The sequence below is a fragment of the Chionomys nivalis genome, chromosome 1, assembly GCF_950005125.1.
Source record: "Chionomys nivalis chromosome 1, mChiNiv1.1, whole genome shotgun sequence".
Classification (NCBI taxonomy): domain Eukaryota; kingdom Metazoa; phylum Chordata; class Mammalia; order Rodentia; family Cricetidae; genus Chionomys; species Chionomys nivalis.
The window spans coordinates 132,414,390-132,426,828 of record NC_080086.1 but is presented as its reverse complement, the minus strand read 5'-3'; the positions used below and the strand labels follow the sequence as shown (position 1 = coordinate 132,426,828).

General features: G+C 49.3%; 1 protein-coding gene across 1 annotated transcript in view; it reads left to right on the top strand.

Moving 5' to 3' along the window:
• Ehd3 (EH domain containing 3) overlaps nt 1–11,892 on the top strand; it is a 29,081-nt gene extending 17,189 nt beyond the window's left edge. The window contains exons 4-6 of the mRNA XM_057778517.1: nt 5,438–5,850; nt 6,299–6,463; nt 8,543–11,892. Coding sequence (XP_057634500.1) covers nt 5,438–5,850; nt 6,299–6,463; nt 8,543–9,070 — 1,106 coding nt within the window. The 3' untranslated portion in view covers nt 9,071–11,892. The remainder of the gene's footprint in view (nt 1–5,437; nt 5,851–6,298; nt 6,464–8,542) is intronic.
• Nucleotides 11,893–12,439: the final 547 nt, after the last annotated feature.

Genomic DNA, 12,439 nt, shown 5'->3' with positions numbered 1-12,439 from the left:
ACTCATGCACCTGCTGGGCCAGTACAACCTGGCCTGCAAGCAGGCCTGGAGAGGACACTTGAGGGCCCCAAGGGCACTAGACTTGGACTTGTAGTTCAGGGCTGTGTCCTGACAAAGCCCCCGACGTCTCAGGGAAGTGCATCATAGAGCCTTATAACAAAATCTGCAGACCTCTCCCCTCCTTAGCGGCTCTCCAAGCCTGCACATTACATGACCACGGTCAGCTGTGTGATTCATCACCCTTGAATTTGGGCCTGTGCAGATGTACAACACAGCCTCGTCTTCAGGGACTCCTGTCTTCCACCTTCCTGTCCTGCTCCGTTCTTTTCTGTTCTCCACGACCTCCCCTGCCTTTGTTTTTAGACCTGTGCTACACACACTGGGCACAGGCGATCTTGATTATGTTTCCACCCCCCTCCTTCCAAGAACTGACAACGCATCAGGCTCCTCCCTTCTCTGAACAAAACAATGACTCTGCTAGTGTACTCTCTGCCATCCTGAGTCCAGACCGGTGCAGCTGCTGGCCAAAGCAGCCAGAGAGACAGAGAGAAGCTGGGGGTGGGCCTGCCACCAGCCCACAGCAGTGCTGATTTCAGCACCCTGAAAAAAACCAGAGTCCGGGAGGATATCAGATACCCAGAGTTCCAGTTTAAGCCCCTCCAGACTTCCCCACCCCCACTTACACATTCTTCACACCTATACCCACACCCTGCCTCCCCCCACCTACATGTATATACACCTCCTGACACCCACACACAAGTGTCTACACCGATCTACAGTTGATTGCCCAGACTTCCTTCACTTATGGGATTGGCCATAGTAGATTGGGTACTTCCTACCACCCTCCTCAAGCCCAGATGGGCCAGGTCCCCTAAGATGGTCCTGCTGATTAAGCCCACAGTCCCCTCACCATGTCTCTGCCTGGCTCAGGGCTTATGGCTCAGCAGAAGAGTTAGAATCAAGTCAGCACAGAGACACCTTACTCTAGACTGCCCAACCCCTGGCAGTTGCTCTTTGGGGCTCCCAGAGCCTCGGCCATCATTGGGATGAGCCTTCTGCCCTAGGCTAATGTCAAACAGTGTGGTCTTTGCCTCAGCGTGGCCTTCTGTCCAGGCCGGAGGTTGAGGTGTATGTCTATAAGAGAAGACAAGTCCGTGAAGTTTCAGGCTTGCACTCAGTTCTGAAAGAAGTCTCTGGAGGAGGCAGGAAAGGCAGACAGAAAGCTGTTCCTGGAAGGGGCAGGATGTGGCTGGCCCTGGCTCATTACCGGGAAGGAGCACGGATGTAGCAGTGTGAAGAGGGCACTGGAAGGCATCATGCCTTCTCACATGGAAGGCACATTTCCTGACTGTGTTTCAGACTGAATATGCCAGTTCCATACTGGGAAAGCCACTCCAGGGCTTCATGCTCTCAACCCATGACTGAACATAGATGGAGACCCTGGCCCAAGTGCTCAGTAGGCTCAGAGCAGGTGACACAATTGAGATGTGAGTCCTGGTCTCCCGAGTCCCAGTCTTCAGCGTTCAGTACATTCCCAAAACCTATTGGGAAAGACCAGGCAGCAATGGGGGCTAACTTGTCTTCTCCAGGTTTCCTCTTGAGACACCAGGGGTCTGTGCTAATACAGCTTGTAGCCTACATCCCTAGCCTACCCCTGAGCACTGAGGAGTTCCCAGGCTTCTCAGAGGATGAGCTGCTAAACCCATGCATGCTCAGAGCAGCTGGACCCCGATGCCTTCTGAAGGCCTCACGGCCAGTTTCGTGGTCACCTGAGGTCTGTGATGGGTCTGCTTGGACCATTCTTTGTGGCCCTTTCCTGGAAGTGTCCAGGGTATTGTTCCGTATTGTCAGCTAAAGGCTCCCATTTGATCTGCATGTCTCTATATCTCCCTCTTTTTTAAGCATCCCTAGGACTTAACAGATTTGGTGAGGGGTATGCTATATGTCCATTATAAGTAAACCTCAGGCCTCTGGGTTGCAGGCTCACCCGGGACTGAGAGCTAAGAGAGTGTGGATCTGGGTTCTTAGCCTTCATTTGCTAGCATCTGGTCTGGCTGTGTACTTCGGAATGCCCTTAACTCACCTGTCTATGTCTGTACTCCCTCTTGTGCAAGATGCGTACACCCTGTTCACTCCGGGTGATGGAAGGCTGTAGAGATCCTCCGCTGAGTTTCGTTTTGCAGCTGAAAATGCAAAGAACACTGCAGTGTATATCAGACAGGGAAGTGCTGGGTTATTAAGGAGTGGCCCTGCTTATTGAGTTTGTCTCATTGATTTCCTCCTGCCTGGCATTAATTAGAAATGCTTTCTTCCTCGTCCCTGGAGCCCGGGGGTGGGAGCTGCAGATCCTTGCAGGCTTCCCAGACTCTAGCCTGGAGCCTACCCATTGGATCTCTCGGTGCCGGCAGACATTCCAGGAGGAATTCAGGAAGGACCACTCTGTATTCGGTCTCTCCACCCTATGATTCAGAGACAGACCATGGGCTATCGAAAGTGTTCAGGAGTCGTTACTGAGGGTCTCAGAGCCATTCCTGAGTTAAAGGGGTGTCTCAGGCAGTCGCCTTGGGCACGCTGTGCATCCTGGGCATTAGGGCGGTCTCCATCTAGACTGAGTTCTCTCCTCCTCCTAGTATCAGGCCTGCTTTTCATGGCTACACCATGGGCCCTCCATTAAGCCAGTTTTTACTATCCATGTTTTTTTTTTACATCCAAGTAAACGAGGTTCAGACTTGCAGAAGGCCATTCAGAAAACAAATGGGAAAGAAAGCCCTGTGTCCCCCTCCTGACTGTGCCCAGAAAGCCCTGTGTACCCCTCCTGACTGTGCCCAGTCTTTGCCTTTCCCATGCCTCTATTTCTGCGTTTACACTTAAGTCCAGGCTATGGAAGCAGCTCACATTCATCCTAGAGGTTGCACGGGCCCCTGAGTAGTCAGGACCTAGGAGGGTGAGCATTGAGGGGAGCTTACAGAGGCATGGCTTCAGTCTCACAGTCTTCCCAACCGCATACCACAGAGCAGGCTTCTCCCTGCTTGTCAGTCGATAGCAGCTACCAAAGCCTGCAGAATTTGCAGCAGTGGGAGGATTAATTGGAGGTCTCTGTGCTCATCCCATCATAGGAAAGGTTCCTGGAAGCCATCTGCTTATCAGCAGATTGGAGGAGGCTTCCTGTAGGCATGCCCATGGCACAGAGGCAGAGGCCTTCAGCCTTTTCCTCTCCCTAGATATAAAAGCATTTTTGTGTCTCGTCTCCATCTTACTGTGTTCCCCATCCTCACACCTCTGGATGAAGACAGAGAATTGTAAACCAAGAAAGGAAGTGCAGAGATCATCCATCCCGGAAACAGAGACCAAGGATAAGCGAGGGGATTCTATTGCGCAGAATATCAAGTTAGTAACTGAGTAGAAACTACAGGGAAGCCACCAGGCCAGTGATTCTACAGAAACACAGACCCGCAGAGCAAACTCCATCTGTGATACACAGAGGAGTTCTCTATAAAGGGACCTGGTGTTTGGACAAGGTCATAAGTAAGAATGTCACTGCTGTCCTTAGATTTGATCTCACAACCCTGTGGTCAAGGCATTGGTGGGTCCTGGTTTAGAGAGTGGAAGACAAGGCCCAGAGATGAGCTGTTCTCTGTTTCCCAGATGTAAAAGGCAGAACAGGATTCTGTGTATACTGTGTGCAGCAGATGCAGATGGAGGACCTACCATGTGCACCCTGGGTACAGTGGGGATGGAGGAGGATAAGGCTACTTTGTTCAGGTTGGGGCCACAGGGAGAGGTCCCTAATTATATGAGGGAAATGGGTACCTGTTGTTGTTAGGGAGATGTAGCTCAGTTTGTGAAGTAAACATGAGGACCCAAGTTTGAGCCCTGCAACCCACATAAAAAAAGCTGGGCATAGAAACCATGGTGTCCCCTTATATTGGTAATCCCGGCACTGGGGAATCTGAGACAGGGGGATTCCTGGGACTTTCTGGGAAACCAGCATAGCCCATTTGGTGAGTTCCATGCAAATGAGAATATTGTATTATTTTGATACAATAATATGTATTGAAAAACATGGAGGGTGGTCCTTAAGAATGACCTTCCCAAGATTGGCCTCTGGCATCCACATTCATGAACACAGATGTGCATATATCTACATACACGCACACACACACACACACACACACACGGTGGGGGGGGAGGGGGGGAGGGGGAGAGAGAGAGAAAAAGAGAGGGAGAGAGAGAGAGAGAGAGAGAGAGAGAGAGAGAGAGAGAGAAGATAAATGCCTACCCAAACCTCCTGGATCAGACTTGAGGTGTTGTCTCAGAGATCTCATGATCCATTCACTTCCTAAAATCAATTGGCAACCAGTCCCCCCAATATGAGTCTTTTGGATTCCACTGGATAGCCAAATCATGACTTTCTCCATGATCCACAGCTGCTTGGCACCAAGCAGAACAGGCGCTCTAGAGTTCCCAGAACCAGCGAATTTAAAGTAGCTCAGGGCTGGATAACAAGGTGTGGCTGCCAGCGGCCCAGTCACATCCTCAGGAAAGGACTCCAGACTCCGTACAGAACAGGAGTTGGGAATTTGGGACTGCGGCAGAGGAGCAAGGAAGGAAGTGAGCCTGGGAACTATAGGAGAACAAGTCACTTGGGTCTGTAAGGAGTTCCTCCCAACCAGGGATGGGCGTGGTTTGAATCTGCATTGGTCACTTGCATCTTCTGTTTTGCTGATGGTACCTTGTAAAGAATTTCCGAGTCTTTATTCAAATTCAAATTCAAAACAGAAACCAGCCCAAGCTGATGAGGATGCGCTGCAGGAATCTCAGCACTTTGGAGGCTGAGGCAGGGGTGGGGATGGTGTGGGGGATGGGAGCGGTGTTCAAGTGTGAGGCTAAACTGGCTTTTCTAAGAAGTTCAAGGCATATGAGCTACTGCAAGACAGTAAGACCCTACCTCAAAATCTCATCACAAAAGCAATGTCTAGACTTTTTTTTCCAGTAGGAACTCTAGCCCCTGACTTTAATAAGACGATAACTGGGTAGTGGCTGTCCTTTGTGGGAGTAGCAATGCTTATAATAGAATCCAGCATTTACTGAGCATCATCTCCATCATCCTAGTGGCCAAATATTCACTAATCACCATTCTATAGATGGAAAATGCTAAAGAGGCTTGGAGCTATAGCTCAGTAAAAGAGCATTTGTGTAGCATGCATAAGACCCAGGGTTTGATTCCCACTACTGCACACACAGGGAGGGGGAGGGGGGGAGAGAGAGAGAGAGAGAGAGAGAGAGAGAGAGAGAGAGAGAGAGAGAGATTTGCTCAGGGTCAAAGAACCAAATGGGAGGAGCCAGGCTCTTTCCAAGACTGTGTTGTCTTACATCAGACCCTTCACTATAGGTCCATGCCCCAAAGCTCCTCCCACTGACTATGCCTCTGCCACAGGGTATGATTTTGCTGCTGTCCTTGAATGGTTTGCCGAGCGGGTGGACCGCATCATCCTGCTCTTTGACGCCCACAAGCTGGACATATCTGATGAGTTCTCAGAAGTCATCAAGGCTCTCAAGAACCACGAGGACAAGATGCGAGTGGTGCTGAACAAGGCGGACCAGATTGAGACCCAGCAGCTGATGCGGGTATATGGAGCCCTCATGTGGTCCCTGGGCAAGATCGTGAACACACCAGAGGTGATCCGGGTCTACATCGGCTCCTTCTGGTCCCACCCTCTCCTCATTCCTGACAACCGGAAGCTCTTTGAAGCTGAAGAGCAGGACTTGTTCAGAGACATCCAGAGTCTCCCCCGTAATGCTGCCCTTCGAAAGCTTAATGACCTCATCAAGAGAGCCCGGCTGGCCAAGGTAAGGCTGGCCCTGATAGGTGATGTATAGACAGGTTCATAGGTAGGGGCCAGTTGTAAGAACTGCAGTCCCTTGGATAGGAGAGTGTGGGTGGTTAGATGGCCAGGTTGGTTCCATGCACACTTCAGTGACCCTCAGGATAGCTGTGCTTTTATAGTTTCTCTGTGCCTTTTTCTGTATCTGTAAACAGAACAGGCTGATGTTGATGTAGAGAAACAGTGTGAAAATCCTCACCACTGCCCTAGATGCCTTCGTGCTCAGTGGGTACCACTGTGGTCAGCTCTGCAGCATCAACAATGGCAGCATTCTCACCCCCACCACTGTGACCTTACTTCCCGACACTGTGAGAGATGGAGAGCAAAATGGTCTTGGAAGCAGAGGCAGGAGGAAGGACTAGAAGGGCCAGTCTGGGCTCCTCGTGAGGTTGTCCTCTGTCCCTCTTTGTCAGGTCCATGCCTACATCATCAGCTCCTTGAAGAAGGAGATGCCCTCGGTGTTTGGGAAGGACACCAAAAAGAAGGAACTGGTGAACAACCTGGCTGAGATTTATGGCCGGATTGAACGAGAGCACCAGATCTCCCCTGGGGACTTCCCCAACCTGAAGAGGATGCAGGTAATGAGGGTCAGAGACCCTATGGAGGGAGACAGGGTCACACTAGCTGGCTTCCAGAGAATGAAGGGGGCTGACAGAGCTCCTGGGAGAAACCCAAAGTCGGATGCAAGGAGGTGACATGAGATATGTCCTTCCTGATGGACCACTACTCACAGCAAGTACCATAGCCAAGCCAGGGGAGAAACAGCCCAGCAGCCCCAAAGGCATGGTGTATTTGGTGACACTGAAGACCTTATCTAGTGAAGGGCCCATCTCCACCATCTCTAGGATAACAATAAAGACCCTTAAGAGCTTCGGTTATTCCCTTCTTGGGAATAGTTGGTGGCAGCATCTTTGGGGGATGTTGGAAGCCCTTGAACCTAGGGCTTCCACTTGGCATGTGTGTGTGTGTGGGGGGGGGGGTTATGTGTGTGGTCTTCTCAGAAGGAACATCTCATCTGTCTATTGTACAAGAATCAGCTAAGGTCTTAGGGTTTTCCCAGCAAAGCATTCACATTACCCTTAAGTAGAAAAGCTAGGAACTGTCCCCAGGAGTCATGCAAGAAGCCATCATGCCACAGAGACTAGATACACACTGAGCCTTTATGTCATCTCGAAACAGGGGGTGCAAAGGGGTTTGTACACAAGTTCTGGGAACCCAGGGAAATATCTTGTCTCCAAGGTCCTTAGCATAGAGCCCTGTTCTGCTCTCCATAGCCCTTCCTGGGCCAGCCCTGGAGGGGAGGTGAGAAGTGTCCTGACAACCTTGCCCTTGAACTGTAGCTGTGGATATCCTTTAAGTTTTCTGCAGTAGACTCCAAGTGCCAATTCTTGTTTCCTGGCCTCTTCCCCTACCCACGTAATGAGATTGCTGTGGCCAGACCAGGGCAGCAGTGGGCAGCTGTGTCCTCCTAGAACAATAGTTCTCAACTTGTGGCTTGAAACCTTCTTGGGATAGACCAACCCTTCCACTGGGGTCACACAAGACCACCAGAAAACACAGAAATTTATATTACTATTCATAACAATAACAAAATTACAGTTATGAAGTAGCAATAATAATATTATGGTTCGGGGGGTCAGCACATCTTGAGAAGCAGTGTTAAAGGGTTGTAGCATTAAGAAGGTTGAGAACTACTGAACAAGAAGCAAGTAGAAATTGGATGTTCTAGGTTGAGGGCCTTTCAAGACTGTAAAAGTATTGGCAGAAGTTTCTTGTCAAGGAGCTGCTTGATCCCAAATACCCAGCAGCTGCTTCCCAAATTACCACACAGAGGCTTAATGTTACTTATAAATGCTTGATCAATAGCTCAGGCTTATTATTAGCTAGCTCTTACATTTTAAGTTAACCCATATTCCTTATTTACACTCTGCCACATGGTGGTACCTTTTCTCAGTACCGTGTGCCCATCTTGCTCTCTCCATGCAAAGGTCTTGAAAGGAGAGCATCTTTCTTTTATGATGTGGGCTGGTAGCCCTGGCAAGGGGACCAGCTTTTATAAAGTCTATATGCCTGCCAGTGCCTACTAGGTCAGAATGCTGGGAAGGGGTCCAAACTTTTGAGACATCTCACCAGGCAATTCCACTGAGTATCCTAATTGAGAACAGTAAAGCTTGGAGTGACCTTTGACTTTTGTTGTGGTTATAGTTGCCTAATTTTCAGTCCCTATTACCTTGGCCCTCTCACTAAATATGAATAGTGTATGACTTCTCCACCTCCCAGGGCACTGAGGAGAGTGAACTAGTAAGCAGGAAATGAAAGCACATTGCTGTGTGTTTTTAAAACATAAGCTCTCCTGGAGACCCACAGGACTCCTTCTCAGAGGGCCACCACCTTCAAGAGTCACCATTTGACAGCCAAAACTTACTTTGGAAGGAATATAAGAGTTACCTTTTGTAATAATATTTAAAGAGATGTAAATAAACAAACGAACACTTGTTCCTCAGCTCTTGCTTCTCATCTCCTCACACAGTCCCTTGGCCTCACTGCCTTCACCAGAAAGAACTGGGCAAGCATTCTAGAGTTAGTAGGAAGCACCTTCCCTGATGTAGAAAATCTTCCCTTGTATTCTACTCTCTCCTTTTTCCTTCTCTGCCCAGGACCAGCTGCAGGCCCAGGACTTCAGCAAATTCCAGCCACTGAAGAGCAAGCTGTTGGAGGTGGTAGATGACATGCTGGCACACGACATTGCCCAGCTCATGGTGCTGGTGCGCCAGGAAGAGACCCAGCGACCTGTCCAGATGGTGAAAGGTGGAGCATTCGAGGGAACCCTGCAAGGCCCCTTCGGGCATGGCTATGGAGAGGGGGCCGGGGAAGGTATTGATGATGCTGAGTGGGTGGTGGCCCGAGACAAGCCTATGTACGACGAGATCTTCTATACCCTGTCCCCAGTGGATGGCAAGATCACGGGTGCCAATGCCAAAAAAGAGATGGTACGCTCCAAGCTGCCCAATAGTGTGCTGGGCAAGATCTGGAAACTAGCTGACATCGACAAGGATGGCATGTTGGATGATGAGGAGTTTGCCCTGGCCAACCACCTTATCAAAGTCAAGCTGGAGGGGCATGAATTGCCCAATGAGCTGCCTGCCCACCTCCTCCCTCCATCTAAGAGGAAAGTATCTGAGTGACAGATCCAGGTAACCAGACAGGCAATGTTAGAAGAGAGAAGGGGCATGATGACCATACACACACACACACACACACACACACACACACACACACACGCACACATGTGCGCACATGCGCACGTGCAACTTGACATATAGATGAGAAGGGTTCATCCTTGTTTGGACACTTCCAAGTTCCCAGGGTTGGAAGAAGGGCAGCTGTACCTCCTCTACCCCAGGATAAAAGCCTGCGTCTCCAAACTTCCCCTCTCTCTCCCATTCCCCAGAGTCCTGAGGCAGTTGACTGGTCCACAGATGGCCCAAGCCACCCTACCCCCAGTGCCTCCACACCTAGGCTCTGAGCAGATGGAAACGGCTTTCCATGTAATAGACAATTCGCTTTCTTTTCTGTGCTTTTATTTTTCCTCTTTGGCTTCCTAATTAGAAATTTACTCAGGGGCTAGGAGCTGTGAGGGAAAGGAGAAGCTGGGGGAGGATAATCAAATGGAGAAACATCCTTAGGGCACTACATCCCAGACCTGAAGAGACACACTGGCCCATGTTCTTTGTATCTTTCTAAACAGAAAACTCTGTCTTCTTCAACAAACTTGAACTTAATTGAACTCTGTCTGCCATTTTGTCTTCAAGAATCCCAGATAGGAAAAAAAAAAAAAAAAGAATCCCAGATAGGGAAAGAAAGGGAAAACCTTGGTAGAAAAGCACAAGGAAGCTACCCTGTGGTCTTCATGGACAGGGTGTGTGTAGTTCATGGGTTTATCAGGCCCAGGCTGTCTGGATACTCAGTTCTTTACATATACCAAGCCCCTCCTAGGTGGCAGGAGCAGTGTTAGGCACTTTATACATGTTGGTCCCTGAGGTCTTCACTAATGCCCTAGGCAAGTATACATCACCCCTGCTCTGCATTTGTCAGGTGAGGAGCCAGAGACTCAGTAGTTCAGGTGACTTTCCCAAACTCCCGAGGTCCCAAAGAGAGAGAGAGGATTCTGATCCTCCATTTGTCCCTGTTCTGTGATGGATAACTGTCCCAATGTTGCTATCTGGTGACAAAGCACGCACCATCTGAACACACCACCCCTCGCACAGCCTCCCAGAGTATCCAGGCAAAGGAAAAGCGCTCACCAGCATTTGGTGGGCCATCAATCTGGCCATCTGTCATCTCCTAGAAGCAAACTGTGCCTTCTGGCCCTGTGCCTCGTGTTCCCAACATCACAGAAGTCCAACCAAGCCATCAGGAGAGTGGGCTGACCTGCTAGATGCTGTTTGTGCCTATTCCTGCTGAGCCTCCCATCCATTCACCTTGAGCATCCCAGCTCAAATTCAACCACTGGATGTCACCAAGCAGGACTTTGTGCTAGTTCTCAGAAGACCATCTTAAGAGGACTGGGACCTTATTCTCTGTAGTTTCAGTGTTCTTGGCAAAAATCCCCACTGTAATCAGTACCTTCCATCCTCCTCTTGGCCTTTTCCCTGGCTTGCTCCCTGGCCACTGACCCAGTGACTGTCTACTACACTCCTACTGTGATGGAAAACAAAGCAAATGTAACTTATTTTGTATCTGTGTTCAGACTATATAGAGACTGTTCTATGTATCTACAACATGCTTAGAACTGCAGTGTGTTTGTCACTAGGATTCATGTGAATACAACACATTTATCCTTTGGTACCCTCCTGGCAACTGAGCATCATTGCATAGCACTAGATTCTGACGTGGGGCGTCTACTGGCAACTTTGGAACAAAGTAGTTAATCCACTCAAAGGTCATGAATGGAATACCTTCTCTCGGACTCGCTTACGTGAAGCTACCAGGGCCACTGTTTCTTGCTTTTCTGGAGTGGAGATGTTTGCTTCAGCAAACTTATACTTCTCTTGTGTCAATAGTAGAGGACGGCTAAGACAGAGAGATCTCAACTCAGAAGACAGCCCCAGTGTACCCAACAGGTGAACCATCCCCCTATATGTTGTGTTGAGCTGGAGGTGATATAAGAAAGTAGCAGGCGAACTCTGTTTTCGTTCATATGAAACGGAGCGTGTGAGTCTCATGCCTCCGTGTGTGACGCTCATACCATATTCCTGTCCTCCTCTGTTCCCCGTATACCATCTTGTCTTCAAGACCACCTAAAAGAATCCAGAAGGTACAAGAGGGAGTTCCACTTATTCTCTTTCTGCCACCTGGAAAGAGGAGGTGGTACTTGGGTCTCCTCTCAATGTGGTGGGGGGGGTGAGTTCCTCTCACTTGGGCGGTACCCCTCTGGCTCTAGCTGTTGTGACTTGCTCATCCCTTGCAGGACCTGAGGGTTTGCAGTGGTTCCGCCTCATCCAAGGGGACATTTCACATGAGAAACAAAGACACAGAGTGGTCATGGCATTTACAAAATCTTCGACACCTTTTTCCCGTACAATCAGCTTAGACCCTGAAGATTGCCAGTGGCGCAGAAACATCCCACAGTCCTGGCCCAGTGAAGCTTCCTCTGTCCCAAAGAGTTAAATCCTGACCAAAATATAGTTACATACTTGTGCACCTAGGTGAGTTGCCCACCACGGTAAGGTGTGGGCCTCTCTTGCCAGACTGGTGAGAGGTTTCTCTGAGTCATCCCCACTCTCATTCGGCTCCCTCTGTTCCAAGAACTAGTATGTGTGAATTTGTTCATCAAGAACTCTCTGAGGAGAATAAACTTGTTCATTCTCCCTGTGAAATACTAACTGGCCTCTGTACATACTCAAACTATTCTGTCGTCTGTCCGTCCATCCATGAACCATCTTTCACTTGAGAGGTCGTAAGCACTCCCCACGGAAAGACTCTTGGGAAAATCCTAGAGATTTATTCTTTGAATCATTTGGAACTACATAATAAAGCTCACGTGTGTGGTCAGGTCTGTTTTAGATGAATCTAAGCAACTTCTAGGGTGTCCAAAAGCTCACATCCTAGTGGAGAAGTGTGGTATTTAAAAAACACTGATAACACAAAGAGGGCATGTAGGGAGAGATGCAGGCAACAGGGGAACTCGAAAGAGTCAGAAATGCCTTCAAGACAGAGCGAAGGTGGAAATCACAGAGAGCCTGGGGTGAGGGCAGACACCTGTTGAGTAGAGGAATTGGGAACTGGGTACTGGTCCCTAGAATTGCACAGGGGCAGGTGTATCGGTTGGAAAGAGAAATTGCGGTTCCCAGGTTTCCTTACAGCCAGGTACAGAGATGATGAATAGGTCCCACTTACCCAGTATTCCAATGGAACCCAGGAATGCTGTTCTTCTTTGGAAATGCTTACCAAGAACCCAGAAAAAGTTTTGGAGCCAGCCTCTTGGGTCTCTGTCCTTCCCTCCTAATCCAAGGATGATAGGCAGAATTTTTATCCAAACCTAGACAGTGTTT